The sequence below is a fragment of the Stylophora pistillata genome, chromosome 3, assembly GCF_964205215.1.
Source record: "Stylophora pistillata chromosome 3, jaStyPist1.2, whole genome shotgun sequence".
Classification (NCBI taxonomy): domain Eukaryota; kingdom Metazoa; phylum Cnidaria; class Anthozoa; order Scleractinia; family Pocilloporidae; genus Stylophora; species Stylophora pistillata.
The window spans coordinates 39,602,403-39,618,356 of record NC_142521.1 but is presented as its reverse complement, the minus strand read 5'-3'; the positions used below and the strand labels follow the sequence as shown (position 1 = coordinate 39,618,356).

The following is a 15,954-nucleotide window of genomic DNA, read 5'->3' as shown; positions in this document are numbered from 1 at the left end:
AAGAGACACGTAGGAAAATATTCTTATTGTGGCAAATAGCGACAGGAAATTGGAAAGCACTGTTTATTTGTGATTTGAATACATAATTAATGTGAAATTCATGTTTTGAATTTGGTTTCATTTGCAGAGTTGGTAATTTACAAACGGTAAACACCACGGCGTACACTATTGAGTTATGGATGCATGCGGGAGGTTGCTAAGCAAGAAAGAAGCGTAAGAGTCGTGCGAGGCGTTGGCTAAAGTCCCAAAACAAGGCCCCGTTTTGTCATTTTGGTACGGTTTACAGCTGTAGGTAAGAGTGGGTTTATCCCTTTCTTACGCTTGCCGCATTGCCTCTGCAGTTGCACTATTCATTTCAGCAAACTTAGTTTTTTAGACAACAACAAACATATGAAACATATGTATGAACTGCGGTTATGAGACGTATATGTGAACGATCCTTCGCAGTAAAGCACTATTTGAGCAAGGATCGTTCACATATACGTCTCATAACCACAGTTCATACATATGTTTCATATGTTTGTTGTTGTTTGATTTATCATCTACGGGTTTATGTCGAATTAATTTGATGGCCTGCTCCCAGTTGGCTTGTTAGCTCAATTGGTAGAGCACTGCACTACTATCGCAGAGGTCAGTGGTTCGAATCCCGTACAGGCCTGAAATTTTTTTCAGGTCTGATTTTCACTATTGCTCAAATAGTGCTTTACTGCGAAGGATCGTTCACATATACGTCTCATAACCGCAGTTCACTCATATGTTTCATATGTTTGTTGTTGTTTGATTTATCATCTACGGGTTTATGTCGAATTAATTTGATGGCCTGCTCCCAGTTGGCTTGTTAGCTCAATTGGTAGAGCGCTGCACTAGTATCGCAGAGGTCAGTGGTTCGAATCCCGTACAGGCCTGAAATTTTTTTCAGGTCTGATTTTCACTATTGCTCAAATAGTGCTTTACTGCGAAGGATCGTTCACATATACGTTAGTTTTTTAGTTTATAATTTTAAGGTTTTATCTCTTTTTATTTTGTCATCTTTTCATTAGCACCACTTTCTGCTCTTTCACGTGATATATGATTTTATTTTTTTTACAAGGCTGCGCCTTGTCCGTAATATTGTAGGCCTTTCCATGATAGCTATTGTACCGTTCGGCGTACTTAACGGGGAGGGCGCACACAGTTTCAGCGTCCTTACTGACGGCAAACTCTAGGAACTGTTTGAACGCAATGTTCGCCGGCATTTCTTTTCATTTTTGTCCTCGTCGCCAATTTTCATGTTGAGCTTCATTTAATTGTGTCAATCATTGTGTCAATCATTGTCTCGTACGGTTCCGCACGGTTACATGCATATATATATATATATATATATATATATATATATATATATATATATATATATATATTTCGGCCTTCTGGGCCTCATCTGTCCAATACTGATGCTAGGATGGGGGAGAACCGATATGGTTACCCCGAACGATCCCACATTTGTGGTATCGTCTAAGCCATGCCAGAGTGCTCAAACTAGGAAAGCCTAGAACATTTACATGTTCTAGGTTCTAAGTTAAGCTATGTTCAGGTTCTAATTAACATGTTCTAGGTTATAAACTAATTATTTACAATGTTCTTCCTCACAGGCGGCACGAAAAGCGCACAGGCCACAGCAGCCCAGAGTAAGCGTCCACCTGTAACAATTGGGGAATTAACGGTAGACAATTATTTACAGATGGAGGGTTATCGTATGATCGTCATTTACGGAGCAGAATACAGATAAAAGCGACCAGAAATTCTTAACAGAGTCCTCAGTTGCACAGCGGATATGGGATGCAACATCATTCCTTATTAGGGTTATTATTTGCTTAGGGGTTAACGTAGAATTATGAAAGGTAGCAAAGTTTCTTGACGACCAAATCCAAAAAATGATAGTTGCAATCAGAAAGCTGGAGTAGGAGGAATAAAGTGAAGTTGGTGCAATAGAGAAGGGGTAGAAGACAGAAGAAGTAGCGACAACAAAAGGGGAGCACGAGAGACGAGATGGAGTAGAGGGAAAGTATTTCCATACTTTTCTGATTCTGGGACATTCAAGAAAGCAGTGTTCAATGGTTTCGATCTTGCAGCAAACAGCGCATTTGTCATTTTCGATATAGCCTCACAGTTTTAAAGAATAGCGCACGCGTACGGCGCGGTGGAGTATTCGCCACAATGAGTCATTCTTTTTGTTTTCGACAAGCTTGAGGCGAGATTTGCTCCACACCGAGGCCCACCGGTTAATGGGGCGGCCCACAGCGGACTCTCAGAAACCGGAACGCCAGGGTGCAGCGCTAACAGGGTCAAGGAGCAAGGAGTACAAGTTTTTGCTGGTTAAGGAGACATGTAAGGTGTCATTTTTCTGGTATAGAGATTGGAAACTATTTAAACACACTCAGTAAAAATTATAAGGAAAGGCTGAGTTAGGGCAGGAGTTGTCAGGAAAAACAGACACGGGGTCAAGGTGAGTAAGTTTACGACCTAAAAAGTATCTAGCTAAATAGTGCCATTTACATGAACCAAAGTTATCTCTTAGACTCCAAAAGTTGGAAAGACTTTTGAGTGCATAGATTCATAGGTCCCAATAGGTTCTTATATCTTAGTTACTTTTGCCATAATTTCATCTTACGATATTGTGAAGCGTGACTGAATATATTCATATAGAGGTCTGTGCTTTATAAATGTAAATTATTATTAATTATTATAAAGACGTAAGCTATTGTATTTAACTTTGAAATTGATGATGTTAAGGCCCCAACGCTGCTGGGGCGCACAGCAGCGGTCGCGACTAACGTTCTCTATTTTACCCTTCCAGATAAATGGCCAGACGATAGATTTGAATTTATTATGTGCCCAGTTGGACGGGAAGATAACTTTAGCTACATACCAGAGACGGCTTGCGCCAAAGGTGTTAACGATAAGCCGGTTCTACCTATGAATAAAAGGTCTCTCTGTTTCCATAAAAATTCAAAGTGAACTAAGCTTGTCAAGTTTGGTTCTTCAGTTGTCATCGTCGACGCTGACTAAACCATTCGAGAAAAAGATATCTAAAATTCTCATCTTGTTTACCCACTTAAGACCGAAGGGGGTGTCTCCCCTGGCTCGCCACCTCCCAAGCCACATTTCTTCAGACTTGGAGGTGTTTGATTTGGCACCCGAGCCTAGTTCGAATTTATGAATGACTTCAAGTAGGGAGGAGAGAGATCTTTCCGACTTAAGAATGCTAGTTGCGTCGTCCGCGTATTGTGGAATTTTGTATTGAAGGCCACCGGCTCCGGGGAGCGGGAAGCCTTCAATATCCTTACACTTACGTATTTGAGTCGATAGAATTCGGATACTAAAACATAGAGTAGCGGTGACAGTGGGCATCCCTGCCTAAGACCCCTCTGAAGATAAACAGAGGGGAACATGGAGCCGTTAACAATAAATCGAGAAGAAGCCCGCGAATAGAAAAGCTCGACCCAACCATAAAAGGATGGGCCGAAGCCTAACTTTCACAGGACCTGCATCATAAATTCGTAATCTACGCGGTCGAAAGCATTTTCTTCATCTAGAGAGATAAGGATGTCGGGTTCGTTAGTTTTTTCAATCGTATCAAGGGCGTCGCGAAGTAATGACAAATTAGAGAAAATAGTGCGGCCAACAACGCCGCATGTTTGATCCTGATAGAAAATGGAACTCATTACTTTTTAAGGCGCTCAGTGATTACTTTAGAAGCTAATGTATAATCTGTATTGAGCAGAGAGATCGGACGCCAGTTTTTCAAGAGGCGCCGATCGTCCTTTTTATGAACAAGACGTAGGAGGCCATCGTACTGGCTATCCGCAAGGGAGCCAGCAAGATAGGTCTCGTTTAAAACCGAGAGAAGGGACTCGCCAAGGCCTTTCCAAAAACATACATAGGATTCTGTTGGAAGACCATCAGACCCAGGTGACTTACCGGTCTGAAGGCCTTCCAATGCAGTAAATATTTCTTCATTAGAAAAAGGGCCTTCACATAGATTGCGCTCAAAATCAGTCAGTGAAAATTCGAGGTCGTCAATCATTTCAGTTTGAATTTGCATATTGAGAGGATCTTTGGTGAATAAATTCTTATAGAAATTATTTAAGACTTTTTCAAGATCATTTTGTGAATTTCTAAGAACACCGTTCTCGTCAAAGAAAGATTTAAAACTATTCGTGTCAGCTCGTTTTTTCTCCAGACGGAAGAAATAGCTTGTTGGTTTCTCGCCTTCTTTGAACCATTGTGCTCGGGAGCGGACTTTCGCTCCCTCGGTTACTTTCGAGATTAGAGAGGACAACTGGCTTTCTAAATCGTTAATTACACCTGGGTTATTAAGCGATTAGAATGTAAAGCATTTTTAGCACGGGTTGATTGCTTAGTTATGATTAGGATTCTTTTCGCATTTACTGTTCTCTGTTTACGAACACAGTATGAAATACTTGTTTTGCGGATTTCAATTTTTAGAGCATCCCACCATTCACGAAGGGAGGCGAATTCGAGGATTTCAAGCTTAAAGTTGTTAATCGATTTTGACATAATTTTTTTAAATTCTACACCTGAGAGTAAAGAGCTGTTGAATTTCCAAATTCCAGGACTGTGGTTAGAAGGGTTAGTCGTTATTTCAATTTTTACAAAGTCATGATCGGATAGTACGTATACGCATGGAAGAATATTACATTTCGTTACTGGGGTTAAGCCTTTAGCGATGAGAAAGCGGTCAATTCTAGATGCCTACGTGTGGTCTTTGTTAGACCAGGTAAAAGTTACTTTGCGCGAGTTGTTTTTGCGCCAAATGTCCGTAAGAGAGAAATCAGCACAAAGGGATCGGAGAAGTTTTTGATCAGATAACGGGATAGTGGAACAATTTAGTTTATCTAGGACATTGTCCACACAACTAAAGTCTCCACCGATCACCAGATCCCCTTGGGGGAGAAAGTAATTGTGTAGACGAGAGAAAAAGCCATTGCGGTCTAAGATAACATTGGGAGCGTAGATATTGACTAAATTAAGTTTAGAATGATAACATTCGATGAGTAAGCTCAATATTCTTCCGTCTGAGTCGGTCAAAAATCGAATAATTTTGCCTGGAAAGTTTAAAGAAAAAAGGATGGCAACACCGGCGGACTTGCCTGTCCCGAAGAACCACAGACATTTGGCGCGCCAGATTTTTTCGAATTCCTCTGCGTGCTTTTTGCGGGAGACGTGCGTTTCTTGTAAAAGAATGATATCACAATCAAATGACCAAATTCTTGAATAATTTTCCTGTTTTTGCTGGAGGATCCGAGTCCTCGCACATTAAAAGAGATTTTTTTGAGCCTACTCATTGAAATGAATTAAAAACTTAATATCTATACCTCCTCTTGTATCTAACCCTATGCCATCCATCGTCGGTTTCGCTGTCTAAATAATCGCGGCGGGAAGATCTGTCGCGATCATCCCGGCGGTAGTACTCCCGATCGTCTGTATCTCTTCTTCGTTCATCCCGTTCGTCCCGTCGCTCGTCTCTTCGCTCTTTTCTCTTTCCGTGATCTCTTCTTTTCTCGTCTTCGTTTCCCCTTGTGCTCTTTCTATTTCTGTCTTCATCCTTCTTTTGTTGTTGTCGCCGTTCCTGTTGTTGCCGTTGTTGCTCCTGCTGTCGTCGTTGCTGTTCCTGCTGTTGCCGTTGTTGTTGTTGTTGGTCTTGCTTTGGTTTTTTCTCCTTTTCCCGTTGTTCTTTCGCTCATCTGGCCCGCTCTTCCCTCTCCTGCTTTTTTCCCTCCTCAGTTTTCGGTGATGGTGGAGGTGGGGGGTCGACATTGGCACTAAATAAAACAAAAGGGCAGCTCGATAACTCGTGGTCGTTGGCCAAACAACCAGTGCACTTAGGCGGTTCACCACACTCTCGAGCACGATGGCCAGGGCGCTCGCAGTTAAAACAGCGAACCGAAGAGCACTTCCTAGCCATGTGGTCGTCAAGTCTTTGGTTGACTAGATTACCATATCCGGATTATTTCACCAGCCACACTGATGACAGATGGAATGGCACGGTTAATTGACATTCTGGTGGTTCTTACGCCGTTGTGGATGTGCTGCGCTATTTTGTCTCGGCGAAAACTTAACACCTGGCCGTAGTGGCTCAAACGGCCGATTTAAGCCGTATCGGGGAGCTAGGAGGGCGCTTCGTAAATTTTGACCAAAACCAACCGGTTCTCACACTCGCCGAGAAAAACCTTTAACCCACAGATTTCCACGTGTGAAACATTGAGTGCAACCTCTTTTGCCGCACGGGCCGTGAAAGAGACGATCTACGATTTGTTTGAAGTCTTCCTTTTGATGCAGGTGATAGTATCTATATTTATGCCAGTGACATTTTTCAAAAGATACTCGGAAACGGTTACCAAGGTTTGCTCAGACCTGAGGTAAGTAAACGAATTGTTTTTAAAAGAAAATTTGGAAATTTTTCGCGAGCAGACTACAATTCATAATGACGGGAAATTGACGTATTTTAAAAAATGAAGCAAACACATGACATAAAAGTGATTACATGCAGGAATTTTTTTAAACTGATGAGTTATTCACGCAGAATTACGATGTATTCATCACTTTAGTGACGTCCCTCATAAGTTATCAAAACAAGCATGTTTTTCAACTCAGTCCAGCCAGAGAAATAGCAAATACAACTTATCCATAAAAAAAAAAAATAAAAAAAATAGAGTACTTAACCAGAAATAAAACTGGAAGAAGGAACACAACCTCAGCCGCTCGCATGTTGCCTTGGAGAGCCTCAATTCCTTACGAGTGTGGCTGTGTAAATGTTCAGTCTGCATTTAAGGCTCCCGTCAACTTTATCACGTTTATTGCGGATGATCCGTGATAACCGCCGGTGGACCCAAGTAAAGGTCAATAATAAAATGTGATCGTTTAGGTGATTACATGTGACAAGTACGACGACTCCTTATCAAATTTTCTGTTCCGACTAATAAGTGTTTTCCTTTTTTTTTAAGAAAAAGTTGTTTTTCTTTCGTTTCATTTTTCTCGGGCGTAAAGTACATTTCAATTTGATTGGAATTTGGACCGATTAAAGGGAAAAAATAAATCTTCAACCGGTACCAAGTGTTAAAAGAACAAATTACTTTTTTACTGTAACAGTTACTTTTTGCTGCATGATCGCCATATAAAAAAATAATATTGCAGTTTTTCATGAGAGAAGTAACTGGCAATGTGTAGGACATAGATAACTTTGACTAGCGATTTATGCAAAGCCAGAATTATTTCGTTCAGATTTAAGTCATGAGGAAACACCCGGTGCATCGAGAACACGTGCTATATAAAAAGCCTTGGCGATTCGTCCCAAGGAATACTTTGTTTTCGTTTTCGAAGAGTCTTGATACTTGAAATTCGAGGAAAGCATTTCCCAAAGGACCAGACATGAGGTGACATGAGAAACGGAGGGGGAGTCAGTCTTCGAAAATTTACTATCAATTGACGGCGAAGGAGGATTGGGGCTTAGGATATTACACTGTATCGCAACACAACCAAAACCCTCTTCTTCCGCCTCCTCCCTCCCAATCCAGGCAATTACAAATGACCGGTTTCTTAGTTCCTCTTTTAGAAATATCGTCATTCTCCTGGTCTCTCTAGAAGCTTTTGAAATTGTAAAGAACTGGCTCGCGTTCTCAAACTTCAACTCGTTTAATTAGAACATTGTAAACGCACAATCAACTAACAAGCGGCCATGACGATAAAAACCCGAGAGTATAAGTCAAGTTGGCGCTCACGTGTAAATACTGAAATCTGATTGGACGCTAAGACAATGCAATATCGTCACAGAAATGAAAGAAAAAAGATTGTAATTTTTTAAGATTAGTTATGAAATAGAAAAGGATTTTTTTATTTCGCCGTGAGCGTGGGACAAATAGAAAGTGTTTGAGTCCTCTTGAGGAATATAGTACCAGCATACACGCATCCTGCATACATCTTTGTCTACCTAATAACCCGGCTGAACAATTCCCCATACTTGTCGATCCACTGATGGTTCATATGTTTATTTCGACATTCCTGAACCTAGCTGTAGTTAGGGCGCATATCACGTATGAATCTGGTATCGGCCATTCATAGAGTACCTGTGGCTCAGTTATATCACTCGTACCTTCCTCCAAGGTTTGTTTAAATTAGACGCTTCATGCATGTTTTAGAATCTTTCCCTTCGAAAAGGTAAGCGGAGAACTTGTGAGCTTAAGGCAATGCAAGGTTTTTTCGTACTCTTACCTACGTGCAATGAATCCGAGGGCAACGTGATTATACCAGCTTCAGTCGAGACGATTGAAAAAAGCCGGAAAGGGAGGGGGGCGGTGCGACTTGTTGCCTGGTAATTCACCTACAGACTTGGAATGGTGCGGCCTGTCTTTGTGGACTGAATCAATTTTTTTGTTTCAAATGAAATCCAGCTGTTTTGTAAAACTTTGATCATTGAACGAGGGTAGCAAACCTATCGGTGTTTACGTATACAAATCTAATTAAGTACATGAATGTTTTTATCTTTGCTTTTTATTATATCCCACACTTTGGGTATATTACATTGAATATTTACCATAAGACGTAACTGGAGTTTAAATGAATATTATGGTAATTAACGTACCAAATGAGTCGGAAAACACTCGGAATAGATATCTTACATATCTTAAAGAAGAAACTGATACAAAAGGGTTTTTATTCGTTTATAAAAAGTAAAAAACAGACCTAACGAACTATGTCATCAACAAACTATGACACAGCCCTCTCTTTACTCGCAAAGATGGGAAATGGGTGGAAAATGGGAAAATTCCCAACTGCTCCCCTCTCCATATCATATGAAGGGCTATTTTTGGGTGCACTCGTTACTGTTATGAGCTCTGCGAAAAAAAGAGCTTATGAACGATCTTGATTCCCCATGTTATCGTACAACATGCAGTCAGTTCATTGTCAATCTACCAACTAAGCAATCAGTCTACACCACACAGTCACACTAATCTCCTTCCCATTCCTCCGGATTTTAAACCATGGATTGTTGAACATCTCTCAGAACCAAAATTTTGAGGTTGGGCAAGAATGAGTAACTAATTAAATAAATGCAATATGGCCTCAACAGCATTATCACCAACTATTTAGGAAAGTTTTAAAGTGCTACAGTTTGTCAGATCCTGGAGAAAAAAAAATTGAAAAAGTAGTCAACTCAAACGACTTCCTTATGCTAACCCATCGTGGACACCAAATTGGGAATCCACCTACTACACATGGCCAACCTCCCTTCCCTTGCTTTTCACTTTCATTGGGGTACAGTGATAACGCGCAAAGCAAACGACACACGGAAAAACGAGATTACGTTATGAACTTCCAATTATGCCGAGTGGGAACCACTCCCCAAGGTGTTTTCTTTCTTCGCTTCTCCTGGTTGCCGGTAACCTTGTACCTCAGAAGGGTCTGTTATGGGCTTCACATCACGTTTTCTTTTCCTTACGCTAAAATCAAATATTAGTAATGTTAACGTGCTGAAGTTAGGATGTAACTCAGTTATCCTTTCACAAATGCATTTCTGGGAAGGATTATACAAACAATTTTATACTTGCTTTTTTGTCAGTAGGTCTGTTAATTTTTTTTTTTTCAGCACGTCACCGAGTTCTCCATAAGACGACGCAACAGCACGTTTTATTCGAGATACAACAAATTAACCCCTTCTAGCTCAAAAACATATAACAAAGTAATGCTTTGAGGCATGAAATTATTCTCAATATTTTATTGTCACCCAAGAAGCCTCGCCAAATGTTTAGTTTTTGCAAAATAATTCTGCCTCGGGCATTATCCATTGATATACGAGCCGCGTGATGGGTTTACGAACTTGTCTTTGCAACTAAGTGAAAATGACTTCAAATAAAAAAAAAAATGATTTCTTACCAGAATATTAGCAAACCAATAAGGATGATGACAACCACACCAATAACCACACCAATCACAATCCATTTCCAACTATCGTCTGCTGGTTCAGCTGGTCCCGCTGTTGGTGACTCTGTAGTTGTGGTGGGTTTGAATAACGCTTCTATATCAGAGATGTTTGCTCCTATGGCTTTCTCGATGTCGAACTTGTGAGCTTTCATAATGGCCACCAAGGCGTCACGAGGAAGAACTGCGCTATTTCCGATGAAGAGAAAAGCAGGCTGCAGTACGTAAAATGCTACCTGGAGAGAGTCTGATGAGTTCTTGGGATAACCAGGCAGGAGATGAACTTTCTCATAGTCGTAAAGGACGTTATAAGAAGAACGTCTGGAGAGATAGAACGGCAAACGCATAAAATCAAAACACTTCAGCGCGTTAACGTTAGCAAATAAAACTAGACCGAAAAAAAAATAAACAAACAAAAAATTAATCAGAGTAGATAATTACATAGCGACAAAAACAATAACAATAAATAGGACACTCGTTTTAACACAGCATTTTATCTTTTCCTTCTTTGAGCTCAACATTTACGAAGAAAATCAAACAAGATATTTTTTTTATATCTACAATGCCCAAATGCCTTGTATTGTTATACATATTGATGATGATAATGATAATAACAATAAAAATAATAATAGAGACAGAACAAAAACAAATCCGAAAAGGGAAAGAAAACAGGAAAACAAACCCTTGACAAACTTGTAATTGAACCAGCAACAATGACATATCAAACCTTAGACACAATTACCTCTTCCGCCGTGAATCTTTAAGTCCACATATTGTCCAGTTCTTATTGCAGAAATCTGATGCGACTGTCGCTACTACTGTTTTAAACGACTTGTCTCTATCATAGTCCCATTCAATCTGCCAAAGAAAACATGAATAATGACGACAATACTTCGTTCAGCAAACAGCCCTCCAGGTGAATAATAAACTAATCTTTCCTTAATTACAATTAAGAGCACTGAGAACTTTTTGCTGGTGTCATTTATGAGAGTTTTGTTCGAGTAACGGCCTGTTTGCTGTTTGAAACTTGAAACTGTCTGTCTTGCTGTCGTAATCTGCATGGTCCTTGTCAACTCTTACAAGAAACTACAACCGAACACAGATAATCATTTCCATTCAAACTTCTCTTGCTAAGAAGTATCAGGGTGCTTTTGAAAGTGTGATATATGCACGCCTTGTGTCTTGTGTTTTCCCTGTGACTTGTTGGCTATGATATCGTTGTCGAACAAAAAAAGTTACTTACCCCACTTGGAATTGAGAACTGAACAGCTTCTTCCTTTTCGGATTCTGATGCGTTACGGGGCTCAGGAAGTAGTCGCTTAGGAGGTGGCTGGGTTTTATTCAAACCTAGGTGGTTACAAAAAATCTGACGATCAATTGGATACATGGGGACAATGGTATTCGGGTAATTTGTGTTCCATTTTAATCTGATCGATTTTTCTTTTAAATGGAACAGCTGCGCGCCTTTTTCGCGTCTTCAATTCTAGTTTACGTACCATTTGTTTAAACGCATCACGTAACTATACATTTCACAGCCAAAATTGGGCAAGTGACGTTCCCCAGTTCTCGATACTTGTGTCCAGGAAGATAGAGAGTTGAATCAAGAAGAGAGAGGCAATTTTTTATACACAATCGAGTCCTTCCAGAATCCAGCTTTCAGATATGAATTGCGTTCATTTTCTTCTCTCAAAAAAGATGAAAGTATATCTCTTTCTAATTAACAGCAATTAGTTACCTTGGCATTTTCCATCAATGTAATACGTGTCTTGAACACATTCACACCTGTAAGAGCCACGAGTGTTGACGCACCTCTGGTTTTCATCCGGACATTCGTACGTGTCATCATCCAGACACTCGTTAATATCTTGATAATAGCAGCGAGATGCAATTATTAGTAATTAAAGGCAAAAGGCTCAAGAGAACACAATTTATATAATGGTAATTGAGTGCAGCGGAGAACTTAATGAAAGAGGTTACCTGCGATGGACTGTTGAACCCTAAGGAGTGAGTAGGAATACTGCCATCCGCTTAATCTATCGCTCTTAAGAGTGACCAAAGCTGTATTTCTCACTACAGTATCAAAACATTTTCGAGCAGAAGGGTAATGGGAAGTAGAAGGATATCAATTGTGGGATTTCTTTGACTTACCAACAAATTCAAAGAACAAAAATTACAAGAAATGTATAGGAGACAGTGTAGAGAATTAGTTTTTGATTAGGGGAAGTATAAGGTTTCAATGCTGCGAAGCCGATGTAAGGCAACCATAAACAAGTAGTGGAGACTTTGCGAATAATGTTCAATATGATAGGAGTAAATCGCAGAGTGCAAACAATTACCTTCACACCCGTAGCCATCTTTTTTCAACTCAAAGCCTGTCTGACACGAACATTTATAACTTCCACCGGTATTTGTACAAGTCTGACTGCAGCGATCGAGGTCTTTAGCACATTCATCAATATCTACATAGATAAAAGGGAAAAAAGAAAGTAACTTGGCAATAGAACAAAATGTATTTGTTAGGAATGACAATATTTTCTATTGAGAGAAATGGGCCACAACGCCTTTTTTTGTGTTCGGATTTGGATAGCAACAGATGAAACAAAGCAAATACATTTGTGTATTATCATCAAATGGAAACTATCCTTCAAGTAACCACCCAAAGTGAATATGAAACCAAGCACAAAGCTTACGTCGCTTTTCCTAGTTGATCTTACCAACGCGTCGGCAGTGTGTCGGTGGTGTTTCGGTAGTGTGTCGGTGATATGTCGGTAGTGTGTCAGTGGCGTGTCGGTAGTGTGTCAGTAGTGTGTCGATGGTGTGTCGATAGTGTCTCGGTGATGTGTCGGTAGTGTGTCGTTAGTGTGTCGGTGGTGTGTCGATAATGTGTCGATACTGTTCTGCATAGTGTACATATTTTACATATTTTGACGTAAAAGTTGGGACTTTGTAAAAGGGTTAATGAATACCTGTTAAAAGATACGCGTATTACGTTACATGCATATTTTTTTAAAAGTATAAATAGATACGTGCCTCGCTTCAAAAAGTCAGAAAAGAGGGCAACCAGAATTGTAAGTAGTTTAGCGATTTTCTTGTAACTTTCGTAATTCCTATAGTTAGTTGTATCAGTAAAATATTGTAATGTATATATTTTCTTTCGTTTGTAGTTTGACAAACGTAAAACACAAAAGTTAACTGTTATTAAACTCAGTGTTTGTTCAAAAATCTGCTTCGTCGACGTCTCTTCCGAAAGGATAAACATATATCCAATTCAGATACTGTGTCCATAGTGTGTTGGTGGTGTGTCGGCAGTGTGTCGGTGGTGTGTCGGTAGCTAGTGGGTGGACCGACACGTTGGTGGGATGGGATCCTTTACTTTCACCCATTTAATATAATCGGCACCAACTTGATTTCTACACATACACTGGACATGTAAGGTGAACGTCTATGCTACCACACGGAAAATATAAATGAAATTTCGATGAAAACAACTCTAAACGGAATGCGGGGTCGCCCTGCGGGGACCCAACAGCCAGAAAATTAATGATGCTGATTTAAAATTTTTCAAAATTCGTGGGAAAAGACACTGAAATATTGCTTAAAGAATATCAAGTGATAAATGGCTCGATTGACGCAAAATTCGATTGACACAAAATTCGGCTAACATTGTTGATCCGCAAGTACCTCGTAAGCGTCCCTTTATTTCAGTAATTATGAAGTCATTTCATCATTTTAGGTCCATAGATGGTCGATGAAATAAAAATCAGAATATTATACACACCTTTACAAGTCTCTCCGTCACTTTGAAGCTCGAAATTAGCTCTACAAGTACAAGCTGCTCGCTTGTTGCTATCTTCGTAGCAAACATGATCGCAACCAGGATCAGAATCAGAAGTACATGGGTTTTTGGCTGTGAGGAAAAATCATCAGAATTAATATCGGTAAAGAGTCAGAAATGCCAATGCTGTTGTTTTCGGTTAGCGGAAGGAAATTGTGAAGAATGATAGTCGCCTGTTTTGAATTTCTATTCGTAAAAAGGTCCGTCTCTAGTTTGGATAGCATAGATTCCAATATTTTTCTTCAATAGAAAAAGACGGTGCGTAATTACGACGTTGCCATATCGAACCATAGCTAAGGAACTAAGCTGCAAACTTTTCCGTTTGATAACTCAGACACAACAAGTACCTTTCAAAGTTTTCTGATGAGCATATGTAAATATTAAATACATTACTGCCTAAGCGCAAAACCTGTTCTCGAAAAGATGTCCTCGCCTATTGCTATTCCGGCATGAACAATGAGTAGCTATAGTTTGAGATTCTTAGAAATGAACCACTTACCTACACACTTCCTCCAATCAGTTGGGTCAGTTTTAAAATACTCATTACATGAGCAGTTATAACTTCCCACGGCGTTGTTACAATTCTGCATACAGTCACTAGTCGGAAAGCATTCGTCGATATCTACAAGAAATAAATGGTACTCATTATCAGTTGGTATCGCCGCAAAACACTGTATGTTTTGCAGGAAAACTGTTAATACTAGAGGGCCACACTCAATCAAGATAAATTGCGGAATTGGTGCCCATTCTCTACATTTTCTTCATCACAGAAAAGGAAAGCTTACCGTGCGTGTAATATCATTCGACTGATGTGTTTATAGCCGGTTTGCTATTTTTATGTCGTTTTCTGTAGGGATGGAAAGGCGCCATTTTGTATAGCCTACTATATCAATGTTAAAAGCGTGAAATGAGCGAAAGATAGCTTTAGGATTGAGCAAGAAAACGAGTAACCAGTTCGTAGAGGCTCTGTCACACATTATTTCGGAGAAAAGTCAAACAGAAATCTCCTCTCGGTACTTGGGTGACCGTCAGACGGGCGGGAAACGTTAACGATTGATCGCAAGCCCTAATCCTATGTAAAATGATTTCCTCTCCCAGAGAAATCAAATTAAGAGATGCATTTCTCCAAATTTCAACTTTTTACCCTCTATTCTTTACGCGTATTTTGAAGCACTGTCCTTAGACGCCTTAGTTTTTAAACGTGGAGCGTGACAAATTTATGAAATTTAATGACATCGATATGCCTGGTGAATGACACGAATGAACATTCAAGTATTCGAAGGTCACCGTCTCTTTGTAATGCGTTTGGATTTTAGGGGTCGAATCGATTTTTCTCCTATGGAGTGGGTGCTATGATCGAACCTGAGATCTCAACGGGCTTTGCATTCAGCACCTGGAAAAGGGCTTCGAAAAAATTGATATCGATACCGGACGAGGCGGGGTTGGCTTGATCGTCGCGATCTTGTCGCATGTGATAATGGAACCTGGCAACCGGGAGAACTCGCTCGGCCGGTATCGAGACGCAAAAATCTTAGCCAACAAATCCTTTGACGCGATAACATGAACCGAGCCAGCTTAGATGAACTAGGTAACCTCTCCGAAATAAGACGTGCATTTTGTAGTCTAAGATTGTGACATTGTTGACAGTTTCCCTGCCCATTTTATAGAAGAGTCAGTGCAATGAATGCGTTGCTTTAGCGCTCCTTCGACTCAAAATCTTCTCCAATGTTGAAATCGGCTTGATGATGAGTGCTACATTAAATTGATTTTCTTACCTTCACAGTTGCGCCTGTCATCTTTAAGCTTGAATCCATCGTTACAATCACAAAAGAAAGAACCAGGGGTATTGACGCATTTATGCTCACATTCCTTTGGCGAGTTTTTTTTGCATTCGTCAATATCTAATGAAAATAGTACAAAAGAGGCCGGGGTAATTGAATAATTGCCTTTTTCAGTACAATCATCAATCAAAATAGTGTTCAAATTAGCTTCTAAAGTTCTCCCTCACTCAAATCGACCATTGGCATCGTAGGTGATACGAGGAAATAAAAATATATTACAGAGAGTAACACTTAAAAGAAAAATGAGGAAGCAATAGAACCGGCGACTAAGTAAAACTACAAAAGTAGTTCAAAATCATATGC

At 40.0% G+C, this 15,954-nt stretch overlaps 1 protein-coding gene and 1 long non-coding RNA gene across 8 annotated transcripts in view; one reads left to right on the top strand and one right to left on the bottom strand.

The window, feature by feature from the left end:
* The window catches only part of LOC111342956 (mucin-like protein), a 159,462-nt gene that overhangs the window by 23,623 nt on the left and 119,885 nt on the right, over nt 1-15,954 (bottom strand). For 4 of the 5 annotated variants that reach the window (XM_088752117.1, XM_088752119.1, XM_088752120.1 and 1 more), the window contains 9 exons: nt 15,586-15,711; nt 14,310-14,432; nt 13,754-13,882; nt 12,312-12,434; nt 11,711-11,839; nt 11,219-11,322; nt 10,718-10,833; nt 9,931-10,296; nt 8,530-9,497 (listed from right to left, as the gene is read on the bottom strand). In XM_088752117.1, the coding sequence (XP_088608243.1) occupies nt 9,377-9,497; nt 9,931-10,296; nt 10,718-10,833; nt 11,219-11,322; nt 11,711-11,839; nt 12,312-12,434; nt 13,754-13,882; nt 14,310-14,432; nt 15,586-15,711 (1,337 nt within the window). In that variant the 3' untranslated portion in view covers nt 8,530-9,376. Of the gene's footprint in view, nt 1-8,529; nt 9,498-9,930; nt 10,297-10,717; nt 10,834-11,218; nt 11,323-11,710; nt 11,840-12,311; nt 12,435-13,753; nt 13,883-14,309; nt 14,433-15,585; nt 15,712-15,954 lie in introns of those variants that run through there. The other variant, XM_088752118.1, reaches the window with a different exon arrangement.
* Nucleotides 19-4,607, top strand: LOC148736064 (uncharacterized). 3 transcript variants are annotated; one of them, XR_015998436.1, is made up of 3 exons: nt 107-292; nt 1,629-2,482; nt 2,834-4,607. It is a non-coding gene; the product is annotated as an uncharacterized LOC148736064 (long non-coding RNA). The 3 variants fall into 3 exon arrangements; XR_015998435.1 differs by lacking the exon at nt 2,834-4,607 and having other exon boundaries at nt 19-273; nt 1,629-2,742; XR_015998434.1 differs by lacking the exon at nt 2,834-4,607 and having other exon boundaries at nt 19-292; nt 1,629-2,742.